The sequence below is a fragment of the Centropristis striata genome, chromosome 12 (assembly GCF_030273125.1).
Source record: "Centropristis striata isolate RG_2023a ecotype Rhode Island chromosome 12, C.striata_1.0, whole genome shotgun sequence".
NCBI lineage: Eukaryota > Metazoa > Chordata > Actinopteri > Perciformes > Serranidae > Centropristis > Centropristis striata.
This window is the reverse complement of record NC_081528.1, coordinates 23,652,074-23,672,226: the sequence shown is the minus strand read 5'-3', so window position 1 is coordinate 23,672,226 and position 20,153 is coordinate 23,652,074. Positions and strand designations below refer to the sequence as shown.

At 45.0% G+C, this 20,153-nt stretch overlaps 1 protein-coding gene across 2 annotated transcripts in view; it reads right to left on the bottom strand.

Moving 5' to 3' along the window:
* Window positions 1-2,286: 2,286 nt before the first annotated feature.
* The window catches only part of ebf1a (EBF transcription factor 1a), a 57,016-nt gene continuing 39,149 nt past the window's right edge, over window positions 2,287-20,153 (bottom strand). Inside the window, exons 11-17 of one of the 2 annotated variants that reach the window (XM_059346048.1) lie at window positions 15,256-15,344; window positions 11,167-11,232; window positions 10,436-10,598; window positions 9,076-9,255; window positions 6,744-6,941; window positions 6,439-6,507; window positions 2,287-5,228 (exon numbers count right to left, since the gene is read on the bottom strand). In XM_059346048.1, coding sequence (XP_059202031.1) covers window positions 6,440-6,507; window positions 6,744-6,941; window positions 9,076-9,255; window positions 10,436-10,598; window positions 11,167-11,232; window positions 15,256-15,344 — 764 coding nt within the window. In that variant the 3' untranslated portion in view covers window positions 2,287-5,228; window position 6,439. The remainder of the gene's footprint in view (window positions 5,229-6,438; window positions 6,508-6,743; window positions 6,942-9,075; window positions 9,256-10,435; window positions 10,599-11,166; window positions 11,233-15,255; window positions 15,345-20,153) is intronic. The other variant, XM_059346049.1, reaches the window with a different exon arrangement.

Below are 20,153 nucleotides of genomic sequence, written 5' to 3'. Positions count from 1 at the left end.
CAGTTGGTCTATCCAGCTGCATTGGAACAGATGAGGAGGGGGAAAAAAAAGGCCATCTCTCTGAGGTATCTGCTTCTAGCTCTAATTAGCATGTGAATAAATGGAATAAATAATCTATATTATTTATGGATTTGCTTTTATCATTAATCAACATAACAAAAAGCTTGTCTAATGTGCTCGCTGCTGCAGTCGCCACTGTACTGTCAGCTGAGGGGAGGATGGAGGGGGAGGAAGAGAGAGGGAAAGTAGAAGGGGGGGCAAATAGCTTATCTTTTGTGTTTTTTTTTTCATTTTAGTAGAACAATAAAGATAAGTGTTCTACATGCTTGCTTAACACACACAGTTCGCCGGCCTCCTCCCCTTCTCCCTCTCTCTGCCGGCAGTGGTGAAATCCATCTCTCTATCGCTATCTCTCTAACATCCATTACATACCCCAGCCCCTCACCTCCCTACTCATTAGGCCAACGCACAGTAAATTAGCAGCAGCAATTACAGGGAATATAAAGCACGGGCTCTGCCGGGCTCCCTCTGACAGGTACCACACAGATCATAGACAGACACCCACAGTTGTCGGGATAATTACTGTGGGAAACGACCACACACCCTCGTAAGCGAGAGCGCAAACCTCAATGTGAGTGCACACTAGGTATGCCTGCACTCAAATATGCTCTGTCTTACTGGCAGCCGTGTTCATGCAGAAAATGTGCACCTGCAGACACACTCAGCGAGGCCGGGAATGGGACTTGCTTCCCATTGCCTTTCTTCATCTCTCTATGATGTCCATTGTGACTCTTTTCCAACATAGAATATTATTAATATTCATCTCTCCTCTCCTTGTCTTTTGCTCACTGTCTAGGCCTGCCTCCATTCTGAATACTACCCCCCTCTCCCTCCCTCCCCAGCCCCTCCACTCCCATCCTCTCTCCTCTCCATTTCTTTCCTCTCCTTTCTTTATCCGGGATCCCCATGGGGACTCCTGTTTTTCTTTCAAACTACGCCTCTCCGCTCTTCCTCCCTTCATGTGTCCATGCAGGGAGGAGAATGAGAAAAAGAAGGAGGAGGAGAGCGAGATGGTGAGGAATATGTGCATTAATATATTTCATTAGGATACTAGTAGCACAGAAGCAGTACCTCTCTTGATGTGCGAAGGCTGTGCCGTGTGTGTATCCAGAGGAGAAGTTCTCCAGAAATAGTGTCTAATGTTGTGTCTCCAGAGGGTTTGAGGTCGGCCGGCTCCTCGCTGCCCTCGGCCTCCCACTCCTATTGTCCTCCTCCCACACTGACCAGTCTATCTGGGCCTGAAAAGCTGCTGGAAATAAAGAGCAAAATGGGCTCACCTTTTGTCTATGTGTATTTATGATTTATGAGTGTGTGTATGTGTGTGTGTGTGTGTGTGCACCGCATTTTGGGGAAGTGGAATCCCTGGAGCCGCACGGTGCAACATGGCAGCGGTGCTCGGCTCGCTAATCAAAAACATTAGGCTCCAGGACTCATTTTCCCCAGCACTGAGTGTGTAACCTCCATAATTCAATATCCCACCTCTTACTGCTAAATCGTGCCCACTACAACCCACTTTACTGTTTGTCAGCAAACTATCAACTCTGTTATTAGATATATGGGAGAAAAAGCCCTACGCAGTTATGAACCTTTGGGCAATTAAGGAGGCAAACACACACAAGCACACGCAATGTTTACGAGTCCTTATTTCATCAGTACTTCCAGGTCGTCTCGCTCCCTCCCCGCCCCCCTTTGGCGGTGCGGAAGCCTCCAGTTACCGTGGAGACCCTGGAACACTTTGAGGTCAGCAGAATCCTGGGATCCGCTATTTTCACCGGCTAATCCAATCGCAGCTCCCTAAATTAGATATGCAAAAAATAAAAAAGAAATTAATTTTCTGCTGATGACCGGGTATGCAAATGATGACTCAATTATGGTGGGCTGGTGCGTTCGCAATTAATAACCTTGGAATCATCATTAACTAATATGTTTAGGAGGAAACTTGTCAGGCTAACCATGTTCACCATGCCATCAGTAATGCATTAATGAATTAGATTCATTAGAGAAAGGAGCCTAGTGGGGGAGGGGACGCAGGCCTGTTTCTGACCTGTGGAATTAGCGTTAGCCAGTTCTCTATTCTTAGTCAGCCGCAGTCAGCTGTTTGTAAGATGATGTTTTCAATCAAAAGTCACAAAAACCCCTTGTTTATTCGCTGTTCTGGTGATTGTGTGACAGAAACCTGAATTGGCGTTTTTTTTTTAAATAACAAAATGACAACTGACAAAGTCACAGACAAGAGGTAACTTTAATTCAACATTGTGAGAGTCCAAAAGTTATCTTACAGCTCAATTTTCATCAAAAACAATAACAATCTATACAGTAGAATTTTTTTTCTTCCCTTATATCATAGAGCTGTTCAGTGTATTTGCAGTCAAAGACAAAACAGAGGGAAAAATAGACACCAGCTATTTGGTTTGCATCTTTTTTTTTGTTGTTTGTTACCTAAATACAAAACTTTGTCACCCATTACCAATATTCATAATCAGGATGGAACTTTGCTTACAAAGAAGCCATTGTATGACAACAGACCTCTGTAGTTCATTTGAAACAGATACGGTGCGGCCCCTCCCGCCCCAGCCCCGACCAGCACAGGCACACAAGTGCCTGAAAAACACTCGTCTGTCAGCAGGCGCCTCTGTTAAAACGGTCCTTTCTACCCACTTAACAAAACCAGGCTCTAGAAAAGAAAAGCAGAGAGAAAAGCCCTATTCTCTGTCCAGCAACAGCTTGAAGACACACGGCAGACACAAAGAAAAGACTACAGAAATGGCTGAGGGGCCAAGGAGCTCCCTTTCATGCTTCCTCACTTGTTCTTGTCCTGTTTAGCTTGTAATGAAGCTGTATTGTCCAAAGGCTAATACATGGAGAGAAGGACCGGGGGATCGACTGTCAGACACTGGAGTCAGACCTACGACTCCATGTGTGGGATTCAAATTGTGCTGTGACAGTGCCTGTCTTCACTGTGCGCCCCTTTGTACTACAATTAAAACAGCTCTGTGTTGTCATACTGTTGTGATCCAGCTGTGGTTAATGAGAAATATTACCAACATGCGGTTGAAATTATTTCATTAATCAGAAAAAAAGCTACATAATTGCTACAAAAAAAGTGTTTCTGTGAACACTAAAGTGCAATGAGCACAGCTGAGACAAGCCTCTCAGCGTCGTCCTTCAAAGCGTGCCATTGCTGTAGTATTATAGTACATCGGGGTGTGTGTGATTGTTGAATTATGGCTCTTTGTATTCTAGTCTGGCTTCACCACCAAACAGAGTGGGTTTGTGCTTTGTCCCCAAGTTCCCATGAATTCCTCTGTGGCAATAGACAATTGCGGTGAGGGTAGAAAACTGTACACGTGATTGAATGAAGAATGGGTTTGCATTGTTAAGGCATCTAGACTGCTGGTAAAGATTACAGTGACAGAAAAAAGAAAGAGTATATAGATACAGTATGTAAGCAGGCATAAATAACATAGGAAAAGAAAGAACAGAGGGGAGGAAAAGAGGAACTCAAAGAAAGAAAAACACAGAGCAATTTCTTAGTTCTCTTGGTTTCCACACACAAAAAAAGAAAGTGTCACTCAAGAGAAGAACCCATGCATATTATCAGTTCAAGAACAGTATCAATCTGAAAGCCTCAAACAAAAAGATATAGATTTACAGTATATATTAATGTGTGTATATATTCTTAAAAAATCTACTTCAACCAAATACTCTGAATAAGATGCTACTTTTTTGCCATACAATAAACATTTTCATAAGGAAAAAAACTGAAATTTTTTATTAACTTACAAATAATACAAAAATAGACAATGGCATGTTTTTGAATCAACAAATTAAAGCATGGTATACCAATGCAAAACAATCAACATACATAACAAAAAAAAAGATTTAAAAAAGTCACATTTAAATAGTGAGAGACAACAGTAATAATGAAACAAAACACTGTGAAATATGTTCACTTACTGTATTAAACTTACACAACACAACTAAACGAGGGTGAGAGGCAATGTACAAATACAAGGGATAAATACATTATTTATAGGATATTTTACAGAATCCCCTTTTTGTATCCAAATCCATGTTTGTCATGTTTAGCAGATGAGATATTGACAACACACAGTAATCTATCTTCTGTACTGAGAAGCTGCCTTAAGACATTTAATGTTTACATTTCAAACTATAGCTATCGCAAAAAGAAAAGAAACGTCAAATGAAGTTCTTTTTTATATACAAAAATATATCACATATATCACGCATTTATTCTAATTTGATAGTTGCTAGACTCCTTCAGTACAGTGCTGGCTGGACGCACACATCCTCTGGCTTTTCAAGTCTTCACTAAAATCTCAGACGAAATGTCAATTTTGGCTAAATCATCATCACCTTTTCTTCACATGACAAGCAGAAAAGCATATTGCAAACAGCTCAATCCTCACAGTTTTATTAAAATTCAAACAAACAAACCAAACGGGGTGGTGGGGGGACAAAAAAGAACGGCATGTTTTCTGATGTTGACTTAAGAGCGATTTTGTTTTAGATTTATGGGAAAAATTAGCAGCAAAGTTGAGGGTTGATTTTGTTCTTTCTTTGTTTTTTGTGTGTTGTTGACCTTAGCCCCATTTGGCCAGTGTGTTATGTGGTTTTAGTAAGCCGGCTGAGCTAAGGAAAGTATCCTCTATTGTGACAGAGGTTACGTAAACGTCATGGCCAAACCAACACTTGACTGTTGTTTGTGCGAGTTACGGATTGCGAGACGGCGTGGGGCCTCCAGTAATCAAACCCAAACCTTACAGGCATAAACATAAAGATAAATAAATGCTCTTTTCATGAGGTCAGTGTCACACTGTGGGTAAACTATCAGTCTCTATACACTCCATCCAACGCGGTGTCAGAGAAGCTACACTAATTCAACCAAGAGGGAAATAACATCACAAAGGTTCGTATTGTTCCTTTTTTTTTCCTCCTCCCCTAACCCTTCAGTTGAAATCCCAATGGAAAGGCCTGAGTTTAACAGAGTCCTGCGTCTTATCTTGACTTCCTTCAGTTCAGCTCCGGAGCACAACAGAGACTCGCCAGACTCTGCTACTGTGTCTTTTTTTTCCTCTCAACATTCCCAAATCTCCAGCTATCCCAGATCCTCTACATGGGTGGAACGATCATCCCGGGAATCGCTGCTTTGTGGGAAAAGAGGGGGAGGAAGAGGGAGAAGAGGAGGGGAGGGGGTAAAGAAGGAAAAAAAAGAGAGAGAAAGAGAGAGGTCAGTCATGTGATTGCTGGGTTTCATCTGTCATCACAACAGTCACATAACAGAAATGTGCTCCAGCATCTGGCGAACAAAGACGACTCTCCCTCATTATCTCTTCATTCCAAGGCCCCGAAATCAAAACATTTTTCTCCGCTGCGCCGCTAACTTGGCGCATGCCGACAACATCATTCAACTTTTCGCAGCTTTTCTGAATAGCTTCATGCAAGAGCTGCCACTGTTAATTGTTAGCAGTTATATTGTGTAAGCCCATTGTGCATCATGGAGCATAATTCAAACATGACACACACAGAGGGAGACGCAGTGACGTGGGATGACAGAGGTGATGAAATTACGCTCAACACTTAAACATGGAAAGGGGAGCCAGGAGCTTTATTCACATTTTTACCTCCTTATATCATGTTCTGCCATCCACCGGCTCCGACATCTTCACCTCCTCACTCCCACCTCCCATTTCATCCTTTTTCCCTTCCCCCCATTTTTACACAGAAGCCATCACAGGGAGGAATTTTTCATATAACATATTGGCTCCCTATTGATTCCCCTCTCTCTTCAATCCACTAATTCCCTGGTTATTTCCTAAGTGTCTCCGGCTTGTTGGGATTAACAGAATGGTGTGTGTGTGTGTGTGTGTGTGTGTCAGTGTGATCAGCGCACAGTGGCCAATGGCCCTTTGGGTCACCGTGGTCAGCGCTCATCAACGCCGACAGAGGAAGTGAGGAAGTGCTTAGCTTGGGGCTCTGATAAAGATTCCCATCCATCATTTCTCTCTCTCAGGATCTCAACACCATACAACATCCTGCCTAGACTAACAGACCCTGCGCTGCATTCGATGGAAATGGGAGAACAGAATGACCCGTGGTGGCATAACAACCCGCCCCCGCCCCTCACTCCGACTGCCTCCCTACAGAGACACCAACCGGAGCTCGGGCAGGAAGCAGGAAGTGAAAACAGGAAATGGAACACATATGGTGTGGCATGCTGTCTCTCTGACAAGTCAAGAGTGACAAATAAAAACAGAAAAGAGAAGGAAGGGTAGGGCAGGATGAGCTGCTGGTGCAAATGAGCGGTGTGGGAGAGCGCGGCGTGGAAAGAAACTGAGTAGGAGAAAGTTAACGTACTTCAGGAGAAGGCCAAGCCCTGCAGAGAGTTGTTTGATGAGTACTTGCTAGAGTCCACAAAAGACTGATCTATAGTGAGGAAGGAGATTTGGGGCGTTCAAGGAGGGTAAAGAAAGAAAGAAAAACAGGGAGTGAAGAGGAGGTAGAAAAGGAAAATCGGAGGAAGAAGTGGGAGTAAAAGTGAGAGATTGTCATTATCAGGAGGTGAAGAAGAGCAGGATTAAGGCTTGATGAATAGTAATGTTCTGAATTTATTAGATAGCATCTAAACGAATGCTAGGAGGCTAAGCTATTCTGCTGCTTACCTTGCAGGCTGTTAGCATTAGCGCTGGTGCATGTGGGTGGAGGGGAGTTCTGGGGTCGAACGACGGGGGCAAAGGCGCTCTTCTGTTTGACGGCGGCGGACACCATGTTGGCGGGAGAGAAGGAGAAGATGCCGGAGGAGCTGCTGCAGTTAGAGGGCAGGCTGGTCGACGAGGCCATGGTGGGGCTTGACGGGACGACTGAGAGAAGAGAGACGGGTAGGAAAAGCGGGGTTAAGGGGGGGTCATAGGGAGCACGTCAGGGAAGATGGGCAGGGAGGAGAGATGAAGATGGAGAGGGGAGAGACGAGGTTAGAGAGAGGGCCGAGGGCAGAGGACGGGCAGACGGGACGAACAGAAAGGGACTGATCAATGGACGATGGCAGGAGGGATAATGTTTTGGACTCAGATCAACTGGCTCAGACTTTTTCTTTTGCATTTTTTTGTTGTTGTTGTCAGGCAACCACCTGGCAATGAAATATTCCATAGCTAAGACAAAAATGTGTTTAGTTGGAATCTTGCACTGAAAACAGCCCAAAGCTTTTTTCCCCCCTCTGATCAGTCTGTTTTGATGACTCATCCTTTAACTCAAGGGGTGAAACGGCTTGATAAACATCTCCTCGCTAACTCAGGGTGCTGTACCCAGAATTTGTTTTCAAGGCAAGGAAGGCTCTCCCAGATCACCTTCATCGCAGATAATCATGCAAGAGATTTCAATGAAATGCCAAACACAATCCAACACGTGGGCTGATAACATCTGCCTGACAATAAGCACTGCTTCTTCATTTTACTGCCGTTCCTTAAGCATGGTTTCATCAGTTGTTGGCCATATAGTCAGTGAAATCATCTAAAGCCTGAAGACCTGGTCACACTACAAGCAGCACAGTGAAATTCATCTGAGCCTTTGCAAAATATGTAGTTACAGAAAATGAGTGACGTATATAGAATCTATAGAAGAAATGGACGTAGTCACCAACATGTCACCCATTGGTTTATGGACTTCTAGCGACTAAGACTACAAAGTCTTTCTAAAAAATGTTAATTGAGGTAAAAGGATTGATGACTTCTTTTTGCAACCAGTGGAGCCGCCCCCTGCTGATCATTAGAAATAATACATATTCAAGCCACTTCCACATTGGCTTTACTTTAACGCTTAGCTAATAAATGATAGCTTCCTTTAGCTGAAATTACACCCATATCAGTTCCCTCATGGTCAGTGCTGTCAAAAATTCCTGCTAAATGATACACATTCACAGGCCAAAGATGATCAAAACTTACATTCACGAATGACCATGATTCCATTGGAATAGACTGATTTCTTAGATAAATGTTGCAGTTTTAAATGCTGATGTGACCAGGTCTTGAAGCTTTACATTTGTGAAATTATCAGCCTTTGATCCACATCATCACTAGAGCTCTGGAGTCTTGTGAATATTTCCCACATAAAACAGCACAACAGTATTCAGGAAAAAAAGCTTCAAGCTGAAATTTTGTGACGTTTTCACAAGAGAGTTTTTTTGCTGAATTTTTGGCGTGAGACTCATCCACAGAAAAAAATCATCAGGAGGTTATCTTCACAACTCAAATCCTGTCTCCCTCTGACATCATCCCATCCATCCTCCCGGGTTTGTCTTTTGTCTGCTAATACACTAAGAGCATTTTCCCCCTCAGTGATTTTACAATCAAGCGAGTCGTATTTCACCTGCCCTCTGATATCTGCTTCTGCCTTTATTGTTGTTATTATCCAACACTTAGCTTTTATGGCTCTTCCTGACAAATCCTTGCAATAAAGTCATAATCCATTTATGAAGGGGCCTAACTAATCAATTAATGAAAATTGGACCTACAAAGGCAGGCCGAGGGGCCATTGATTGAAAGTGTCTGTGTGGGGCCGATGAGCCTGTTAAAATACTTGTTAACACCCAGGAATCAAAGAGCTGAAATGGAATTGCTTCTCTAGCAATTAGTTTATTGATTTAATCAAGGGTCTTTAATGTAGAGGGTGAATGTGTGTGTGTGTGTGAGCAGAGGTGGCAGGGTGTGTGTGCTGGGAGGGGGGGGGGGGGGGGGGGGGGGGGGGGGGTGCTAGGTGATCTGCTCCCCTGGCCAATAAAGTGGGGATTTGCGTTTGACTCTGTTCTTAAAGAAACAGATGAGCCAGCTGAACTGCATGGCTTTCCCCCTGTGTGTCACTTCTTATTCTCACCTCACCCTGACTGTAAAAAAAACTATTCTTTTACGCTCAAAAGACTCAGCTTCAATCATTTCGCTTTCTGTGCCCCAATTTTGTCACCCCCTCTTGGTTTCATGTCTGGGATGTGCTGTAGTTACTCACTAGCATAGGGCGAGTTGCCTGCAGATCCATTGAGGAAGTTGGGCGAGGTGCCCAGGGTTGCCATGCCAGAGTTAGCGTAGCCATTCATGCTAGTGGAGACAGAGCTGTAGCCACTCTGCTGCGGAGTGGAGCTGGGGACATAACCATGAGGGGACACACTGCTTGTACTCCTATTGAAACCTACGGACAGGGGAAGAGAGGGAGACGGAGAGAGAAGAGGTGTCAGGGGTATTATAGCAGATGGCAGACAAAACAAAACGAGAACAAGCAATGCTGCCAAACACTCTTTTCCCTACACGGCTAATGGACATGGCAATATAAGCCAAAAGAAATTCTCGAAAACTCTTAGACAGCATATGGCAGCGCGAGAAAGCAATGAACAGAGCGGAGGAAGGGTGATATAAGAGGGAACTCGCTGCAATCCAACTACTGAAACAAGAAGCCTTTAACCTTACTGGCTCCTCTCCAATATTAGATATATTGATAAGGCAATTAACACTAAAAGGCCTCCACAGCGCTCCTGTAATTTATAAAGAATGAAGCCAGTATTTCTGACAGGACCATTCTCTCCTTCATGCTTTACAGGGGCAGTGAACAGAAAGAGGACAAGATGGAAAGAAGACTATAAATATACATCTCAGGTCCAATGCGCTGACACTGAAAAAAAAAAAAAACAGCTGGAATTGAACATCAGGAATTTCTGCTCTATGGTGCAACAAAGGCTGCACTTCTCTACTGTGGTTCTTGATAATTAGGAACCACCAATTCCCCATCCTCATCTGTTATGAGTTGGAAAGTATAGGCCAGCTGATATCTGTTGTTTTCTTCACATGTGAGCATGTTTCCAGATGATGATGAAGGACAGAGGAAGCTCATTGGAAGTATTGAGACATATCCAGAGGCTGGTCCATCCTCTCGCCTCCCCTTCCCCTGATACATGTGATGAATCACCACTGACTGCACCCACATCTCTCTCTGTCAGACAGGGGCCGACCCCAGTCTAATATACACACCCCTAGGACCCACTCATATTTCTCCATCGTACTCCATCCATGGCTCTCTTTTTCTCCATTCTTCACTCTCTCACTTCGTTCTTTCCTCACCTCAAGTTTCCCCTCTTTCTTCCTGCTGCCTCCTCCTCCTGTCCTCCTTTTTTTTTTTTTTTAGAATCTTCCTTATTTGCAGCGCGCTCTTAAATCACCCTCTCTGAATTTCCCACATGAAAAATAAAATCTCCCTATCGCACTGCTCATCTCTACTATCCATCTCTCTTTCAACAAAAACAAAAAATAAATAAATAAACCATAGCTGCATTTCCCACGATGACAGACTTTAATCGTTTCCTGTTGACTTTGCTCACCCTGATTGGCTGTTTGCGCCACCTCTGACCCAGTGAAGGAGTTTACGGCCATCATGCCAGCATGGACGGAGCCGCTGCCAAGGCCTGTGAGCTGGTTGTGCCCTCGTGGCACTGTTGTGTAGAGGGCCTCTGCAATATCCGCTGCTCGTTTCAGAATCATCTCCTGACAATGAGGAAGAAAAAAAAGAGCTGTGGTCAGCAACAGAGGCGGGCAAGAGGAGAGGAGAGGAGAAGAGAAGAGAGGAGAGCAGAAGAGAAAAAGAGAAAATATGCCCTTGATGCAAGCTTTATGGTCTCGCAAGAATGTGAGATCTCCACTTGAGATATTGTGCATGTAAACCTAGTAGGCTGAGTGGTTTTTATCAGTGGTCACTGGGAGTGGTGGGATTGGTTCCAGTAAATGGAGAAAAGCCTCATTAACAGACTCATCAAATCTTTAACCTTCCTCTCTTCCTCCCATTCTTAATCCTCCTCCTCCTCCTCCTCCTCATGTGCTTTTTTTCCTCTTCCTCTCCTCCCTCTGCATTCTGACTGTGCATCTCCTCCTTTCCTCCTCAACACATGAGCTGATAAAAACTTATTCCCATGTGTTTTTGTGGCTCCCAGATCTTACATGAACACAGCAGGGGCCGGTGAAGGCACCGCCTTTCATGCTGCGAGTGCTCCGAACCACAAACATAATTTTAGAAAAAGATATTGATGTTTGTGCGCGTGCTCGTGTGAGTGTTTACCTGGTTATTGTGCGGCATCCCGTACAAGGCCTCCACCAAGTCCGCTGCTCTCTTTAAGATCACCTCCTACAATCAAAGCGCAGAAAGAGGAAAGGGATTGATCACGAGTGTGACGGCTCAAAGAGTTCAGTCACTTTTATTACATTTCACGTCTTACATTATGCTGTGAATGCAGAACAGAGAGTGCAAGAGAGGAAAGAGGCAGACAGACGAAGGGAGAGGAAGAGAAATGGGCCTGTCCTGGCACTTTGTTACTCGCCGGGCAGTTTGGGAGAGCAGAGGTAAGATACTGTTATCTGTGAATAAAACATGAGCCTATATCTCTCTATCAGTCAGCCATCTTCTACATCTTCTCCTCCCTGCTGTCACCGCCGGATCATGAATCTACTACACATGATCACACATCAATCTCATTTAACACAACATATCATCAGGTTGACGGCTATACAACTCCGCTCGTCAGTGGGGACACACCCGTCTCTTGCCCTGTATTAACCCTGGTAATGATCTGAGTGAATGGCCCTGCATCCACTTTGTGTGATAAATGTAGAACATCATTGCTCAGGTGAAAACCGCCGAGTGGAATTTCCCACATCAAACATTTATCCTTCCGTAGTGTTTGCCGTTTCTCCGCGCTCATTTTCTCCCGCTTACCCTCCTTTCTCTCGTCTCCCTGTCTCTATTCTTTTCCCTCCCTGAGTGTATGAGTGTGTGACTCCAGGCACTCGTTATATGTGTGTGTGATGTAGACACCTACAGCCCTACGAAACCCTTTTTAAAAGTTAATGTGCCGGGGCCAGGATATATGCTGGAGGCGCGACAACCAGAAAATTGCAGCCCCCTCCCCTCCAACCTTCCCCTCGTTTCTTTCTCTCCCTCCCTCTCTTCCACTGGCGCACACACACACACACACACACGCTGAGCGTTATACCCTCCTGAGTGTATCCCTCGCTGTGAACAAGCCCTGGAGCATGTGTGCTCTCTGTTCCGTGACACACCGCCTTTCAATCAGACCTCATATCACACACACACACAGACACACACACAGACACAGACACACACATACACACACACACACACAGGCAACCACACACTCAGCCACGCACATGTGGAGGCTGTCGAGCACGCCCAGGACATGACGAGAGGGTCAGCAAAGCAATAAAGATTGTAGAGCGCTGTCCGAGGTGCTAAATTCACTCAATAATGGGAGCGCTGCCTCTATGTTAACCTCCCATTACTAGCACTATCTGGGGGAGGCAGAGAGGGAGGCAGGGGGAGGAGACGGAAAGAGGGGAGACCGGAGAGGAGGCCTGCTCGGTGTGATTGAGAGACGTAGAGGCCCTAGGAAGGTAAGTGGTTCTTTAGTATGTATGCACCGCTCCTCGCTTCCTTCTCTCTGCTTTTCCTCGACGCCCCATGCCTCCCAGGGATTGCTAGATAGGTAGATGGATGGATGGATGAAGGGAGGGAGGGGAGGTGGAGGAGGAGGGGAAATGAGGGAAGTGTGAGGCATTAGGACACAAACAGATCCGCCGCTGGAGTGTAACGGTGTTCAAGGAGGACATGTGAAACCTCAGTCGCTTCATCTGAAAAATGTTTTTTGCCTCTCCCTCAGACTTTCTCCTCAGGACTTCCTGTCTGTCGGTACATCTCCATCTTACTCTCCCCCTGTTCTCTCTCTTCACTTGTGTCTCCAAACTACTTTCTCTTGTCTCTCTTCTTCTCCTCTCCCCATTCTCTCTATTAATCACTCTCCCATGGTCCTGTGCCCTGTCTGTACCTATCAGTCTCTCGTTAGCAAAGGGATCTGTCCAGTAGCTAAACGCGATTAGGCAGCGCTCCAGAGTCGTTCTGATAAACAGATAAATGTGGTTAGCGCCGTGCTGCCTCCCTAGCCCTGCTGCTGTAAGGGGAGACCATTTCCTGGGCGCAGGGTCTCTTCCCGTAAAGTCAGGCCCACAGAGACGTCAACAGGAAGGGGAACCTGATCCAGAGCAGAGCCTGGCCTCGTCTGGCAGGGCGGTCACTCATTAGCCGGCCCCAGACCCCCAGCTCCACCACAGCCTCAGCTGAAACACCCTGCAGTCTGGCTGTGCCTGAGCTGCAGCACCGTATAGAGGCTGTTTTCAGCTGGACGCTGGATCATTACCACAACATACAGAGATAGAACAGGCATTGGCAGATATACTGCTTGTTATATGTGTGTATGTTCATTAGGAATCCACTCGAAAAAGAATACATTATATTCCCAATCAATGTGAAGCTACATAATTTATTTATTATTTTTATACTCGTCTGTAGCTTAACAGTAGTGTTGCTTATGTATTCAAACAAAAACATTGATATTCTCAATGAAGAATGTATGATTTAGCATCAAAATAATACTTTCCCAAGCCCTTCTAAAAACTTTTCCCCCCATGTGTCCTCACATAGGTTTCTGGATGACGACATTGCTACACATCCTTATGCATAGTCAGTGTATTACCAAAGACGATTGGGACGCTCTCAGACTGGAGAACTTGCACCAAACTAAGCAATGTCCTGCGTCTAGTTTGGATCTGAAAATCGCACAACATAAACAAACAAACTGACCGCTCTAGTGGGCAGCGGTAGACCAGCAACTAAGATTACTGTTTTGGTCAAATGAGTCTGGTTGCTTTGAGGGATATGTACTGCCATGGATGGGGTTGGCAGCAAGACATATTTTTGTCAAAAGGCCTAATAAAAGGCTGCCAAGATTGGTTGTTGTTGTGTTATTGTGTGACTTTGAGATCCAAACTAACATGACGTACATAGCAGGAAATTGCTTGGCTTCTGTGACGTTATTTCCAAACTTAGCACAGCTAACGTTGACTTAGCTAGTGTTAGCATTCACATAAGTCATAACCTTATTGATTTGCTTACTGTGGTAATTTACGTCGCTGATTTCTGCTAAGGCTGAGCGGGCATTTCCATTTGAAAAAAAAACAATGTAAATGAACACAGATGGAGTCGGCCTTTAATTGCGATTAAAAATGGAATGAAGAACAACCACAGAGAGGCTTTTGCCAAGGTGGCGATGAATGTAGCACAAGAAGTTGCCAGTGTTTGCCCCTCTCCTGCCCCTCTCTCCGATGATTGAGGCCAACAGTTGAGAGAAGTGCGGTCAACAAACTGTTATTACCTCAATAAAGGCACAAATCAATAGAGCTGAAATGAACAACCGGGCCTGCCAGCTACCGCTGTTCATTTAGAAGAGAAAGAGACACCGCGGAGCGAGGGAGTAAGAGATGGAGAAGAGGAGAGATGGATGGATACAAAGATATTTAGAGAGATACAGGGGGTTGATAGGCTAAAGACCAGAACTCGCCAGGACAAGCCTTGTATCCACCAGACATGACACACAGCGAGGACAAGTGATTTCTCTATCTTCCTTCTGCATCTACCTGAGCTCTCCATCTCTGCCTGGTGGTGACTTCCCTCCACTGTGTGTGTGTGTGTGTGTGTGTGTGTGCATGTACAGCAACAGAGAAGTGTGTGTGTGCATTTCTGTGTGCTGGTTTGTGTATGTGTGTGTGTGTGTGCTGGAAGTAATAAAGTCCACCCGGGGTTGACTTCGATCCACTGACCCAGCAGGAGGTAAGACTGGACAGCTATGATGGATCACCTAACCTGCTTCTGCCTCTCTCTTCCTCTCTCTCCCCCTCAACCTCCTTTCCTTCCTCTCTCTCCCTCTTTTCCTCCCTCCATCCATCCCCTTCCTCTCCCACTTTGCCAAATCTAAATGACCTTATACTCAGTGGAAGGATGAATAGAGTTGCCTGTGCGTTCGCTACGCAAATGAAGTGTTTGTTTGAGCAGAAAATGACCATGAACATATGATAAAATACATAAGTGCATACTGCATAGTGTCATGTATAGCCTACTGTCCATAGCACACAGTCACTGCTCTGTATGTGAGGTCATGCTGCCCTTGTGCCATATATCCATACATGCTATGAAACTCGAGAAGTTGTCAATACATCTCTGTGCAAGACAAATTCCTATAAAATAATTGCATGTGGCAACCAGCATGAGCACGGACACATGAGAGGAGTGGAAGCAATGTACCTTGGGTAATCTCTCTTGGTCTCCGGGGTGTCTAGGGATGACCTTCTGTAACCTCTGGAAGCCGTAGTCTATGGTTGGCTCGTTCAGCGCTGCAGAAAGAGAGGCAGAAAGGGGAATAAAAAAACAACTTTTAATGCTTGATTCTTAATGATGAAAACACCTACTGTTCAACAGCAACTGAGAGATACAGCAGGAGGAAACGAGTGATTCTCTCCTACGGTGGAATGACTGAATTAAGCACGGTTTTTACACGAGTTTTTCAACATTAAACTAAACACGCTGAAAATGTGGGTGTTCTCTATTAAGTCTGGTGTGTGTCTTTGTTTGCCTGTGATGTAATGAATCTCTCTCTGTCGCCTGCTTTTGTGGTTAATAAAAAGACTGTCAGGAATCAGGCTGAGTGTGTGTGTGTGTGTGTGTGTTTGTGTGCATGCTTGTGTGTGTGTGTGTGTGTGTGTGTGTTTCCTGTGGTCTTGCGTTGATCAGCGACTAATATAAGCAATTACAGAGACTGGTTCCAATATAACAAAGGCTTGATCGCTCCGGGGAACAAGCTAAACACACACACACATAGAGACAGTCGCATACACTCACATGCACACACAAACACACACACACACACACACACACACACACACACACACACACACACACACACACACACACAGAGTCAGATCATCCAGGCAGCAGGGAGAAAGCACTCTCTCTGCATGCTGTGGTCGTGCTACGGTAATTGAATATGAGAAGATTTACCATGAATATTTAAACATTAGAATAAATACAATGAAGATCTGAGGCTTATAGTACAAACACTTCAGAGGAGGATTGTTGGATAAGTGCTCTCTCCACATAATTCATTCCTAATGTACTCTCTCTCTCTCTCTCTCCTCTGTCTTTTACCCTCCTCCCCCCTGTGTCTCTTTGTAGGTTGCCTGGGGAGTCAATGCACATACATGGATAACAGTCTTGACTACTTTTCTGGTCTACGGCTGACAAGATGCTGCTCCTGTAGAGTTTGCGGCTTTAACATGTGTGTATTTGTAGTTGGACGTGTGTAAGAAGTGAAAGAAAAGGAGCCATTATGCGTGAGGATTGCCTGTATGTGTCTGTGCCGTCCGTCTGTTTCCCCTGTGGGTCGCAGCTTGGACGTTTCCTGAGGGCTGATGCCCTGCTCGCCTCACATCTGAGCAGCCAGGCTGACTAGGCGGCCCCCAGAAAAAAGGCCCCTAGAGGCTATGAGTACAAGCTGTCCTGCTGGACCTCTAGTGACTTCACCATGGCTCCTCCTGAGCCGCCTCGCTCAGACACACAAACCAGAAGAGAGCAAAGGAGCGAGAATTGGTGATGCTCTGTTTTGGCAACACAAACGTATTTGGACAGCTCTCCCAGCGGACCGTTCCAGTAATCCATAAGAGTGAGAGAAAGGAAAGGTGAATCGCTGGAAGCAAAGACAGTGCAGAGGGGAAAAAAGTCGCAGTATGAGATGCCAGAGGCAGGCTCAACTTCTGAAGAATGACACGCATTACAGGCCAGCTGGTCTGCTGATAAAATAAGCCAAAACAATGAGATGATCACATGCAACAAATAAAGTATGAATTATTTCTGAGGACAAATATTTGACATTACTTCCCTATTCTCTGATCTCACTAAAGCCTTAAGGAGGATTTGCCCTGGATTAGGCCCGCAGTCTGAGGAGGGGATTGTTCCGACAACATCCTCTCTTTCGTCTCAAAGGCTTTTGTTTTTATGATGAATTTTTTATCAGTTCTCCACAATGTGCCAAATGAGCCTCGAGTGAACAATAGCATAAAAACCCCAAGACATACAGAGATACCCCCTATTACAAATAAAGAGACAATTTTGGTAATTGAGAGAGGAAGTGATATTGTCTCCGCTCATTTTCAAGGACCATAAACCAGAAGAGGAGTATGTGGGGGACAACGCGCACCACTAACTACCTGGCTGTGTGTCTTTGGGGATTATCTTGGCATTTTATGCCTTTATATCTATGCTCAATATCTCACATTTCACAACAAGAATTAGTACTGGAGGAAAAAAAAACCTGTCTTGCCTCGAAAGAGGAGTGTTGTGCCGGTACACTCCAGGATTCAAAGCACACTCTCCTATACAGGTATATTTATAATCCTTAGCTGTCGCTCTCCAGAAGAGCAAATCAAAGCCAGTAAAACATAACTGCCATAAATAAATGAATAGATGAGCAACAGCCCTGGACTGGAGGGATTCACCTAGCAATCACCCACATCAGATCAGATCAATGCTCATGGAAATTTCATGAAGCCTAGAATCCACACCGCTTCATATTTCACTATAATAACCCACAGAGCCGCAGGGGGAGTGTGTATGAAGGGGTGAGGGGGTAGGAGAAGGAGGAGAGGAGGCAAGGGGTGTTGGACGTATGAGCTTTAGGGGAGGAATAAGAGGGGTGGGGGGGATGTTTGGGGCGCAAAGAGTAGGAGGTGGGGGGATGAGGGATAATTGAGAGGTCAGCACGGTGGAGTCGTCCTGGAAACACAAGAGAGGAGGAGGAGGAGGAGGGGAAACTACAGTAAGTGTCCAGTAGCCCTGTCTCCTTCTCCTCCTGTGTCACACACAGTGTGTGTGTGTGGAGGGTGGGCGGTGAGTGGGCAGTGTACTTGCAGGGTTAGGTAATTGGCTCTGAGGCTTGATGTTAACACCTTAACAGGCCCTCAGACAGTGGGTAAGGAGCTGATCATATCACAACCTTCTGTTTCTCTCTCCTTCTCACTCTCCACTCCTTCGTCTCCCCTCTCTCCTTCCCTCCTTCCCTCTCTCTCCCTCCCTCCCCCCCCCCGTCTTTCCCTCCCCTCTGCAGTCTCCAGTGCTCAGGTGTGATCTCATAAGCGCTGCCTTGCGATCGATGCCGCCAGTGGCAGGGGGTTCAATAGCCCTGAATTACGGCTTCATTTCTCCCCCCCACCCTCACACAGATGAGAGCTGCCCCCCCCCCATCACCACCGCACACACATACGCACACGCACACACATACAACGCCCCCACCGACTACTCACAATCCAGATCAATACCTTACAATCTAATTTTTATCCATTTTTCCATAAACCTCGAGATTGCGTTTATTTGCAGAATCCGACAAGCTAAATAAAGCATCGCTTGAACATGTCAGGGAGACTAATGCATGGCTGGAAATTCATACACAGAAAACAGATGAGTAGAGCTTTTTGCTCCTAAAGGAAGGGAGAGGCTGAGGCTAAGGAAGGAGAGGGAAGAGAGGGTGGAGGGGGGAGAGGCACTAAGAGATTCTACAAATCAATGGAGGTGTGGTTGCTACTACAACCTAAGCTCTAATTATCTGTTGCAAAAAGTGCATGTCGACAGTTAACAATACCTGACAGCACGGATCCTCACTGGGAAAATGCAAATTCTGGAAATGTGTAGAAAAAAGTGCGTGCTTGAATTAAGATATAAGGAAACATAAGAAATCATTCCCCCGGTGAACGCCGCTCATTTCAGCGGGGTATAAAATAATCTTCGTTCGAAATTCATTTACATCATCATCATGGACCAGATGCTCCTGTAATAAGAACGGAGCGCGCTAAAGAGGGAAGACAAGCCACATGGTGCAGAAAATTAATCTCAATCTCAAATAGAGGTGTGAATTTCCTCACTGTTAAGACTGTGCGCAGTAAACGTGAATGTGTGCAGCTATCTCAGCTGGCCCTGTCTCCAGCTGGAGACCAGCCGTTTTAATCAACAGCAGGCCTCCACCCAAGCTCAATAAAAGACAGCATTCACAAATAGGAGCAAGGCAAGTAATTGACCAGCTCGTGGTTGCACCCCACTTTTATTGCCAGATGACTACATACTGCATTTGTGTCTGGGGTGTGTGAATGTGCAAGTGCACAAGTGTAGGTGTAGTATATGTGCATATGAATGTAGAATGTATCTGTAAGTTTATGTTAACAACAGATTTTGTCACTGATTCTGCAAATTGAAGCAACATCATGCAGTGGAGTACGGTCGTTATGATGGGCTCTATTGTGACGGCGCTTGTGCAGCAAGCTCGGCTTGCATTTGTGCTCAGCTTGTCAGTCTTGATAGATTTTTATTATTAAATTGATTTTAGTATATTGCATTGTCTCATCACATTATCAAATTGAGACTTGACACTGGGCAACAACCATATTACCCAGCAATCATCATCACATATCTCTATATGACGAAAATATCTAAGGAATTAGTAAATACTTACTTAATTAAATACTTTTGTAGTGTATTTATAGTTTTATTGTTAATGTAAAATAGAATATAATTTTGTCATAGTGACTAAAAAAAGAAAACCATGATGGGGAGTTCTTCTTTGAACACCAAAGTGACCCCCCCCCACCCCCCCCACCCACCAAGGATCCCCAGTGCAACTGCACTGTCTATATTTACGCCCCTGCCATCAAGATATCCACACAATCAGCTTCACATATTTTACAAATTTGAAGCACTCAGGCACCATCTGAGCAAAGTACTCTTTCTTAGTTGTGTGTGACAAGCAGATTTCATCACTATGTGGAACAGCTTAATTAGGTTCTAAAATAAACCAAAACTTTACAGAGCATGTTCGTGCTTACAGCACTTAACGCAGCATCATCCGTGTTTCGCTCTAGTGTCTGTAGTGTATAGAATGACAGACAACTGACAGTCCTTCCTCCACTCCTAAAACTAATTTGGAGCCCAGAGGCAGGCAGAGAGAGACGGAGAGAGATTTCAGCAGCTCCCCGGCTGGTTTAAATTCTGTTCTTGACTTTTGTCTTTTACCTCACTTTTTCCTGCTCCTCCTCACGGCAACTGAGTGATGTTTCCTACACACCTAATCTGCACTCAGCGCTGAAAAACTACCCCTAATGTTT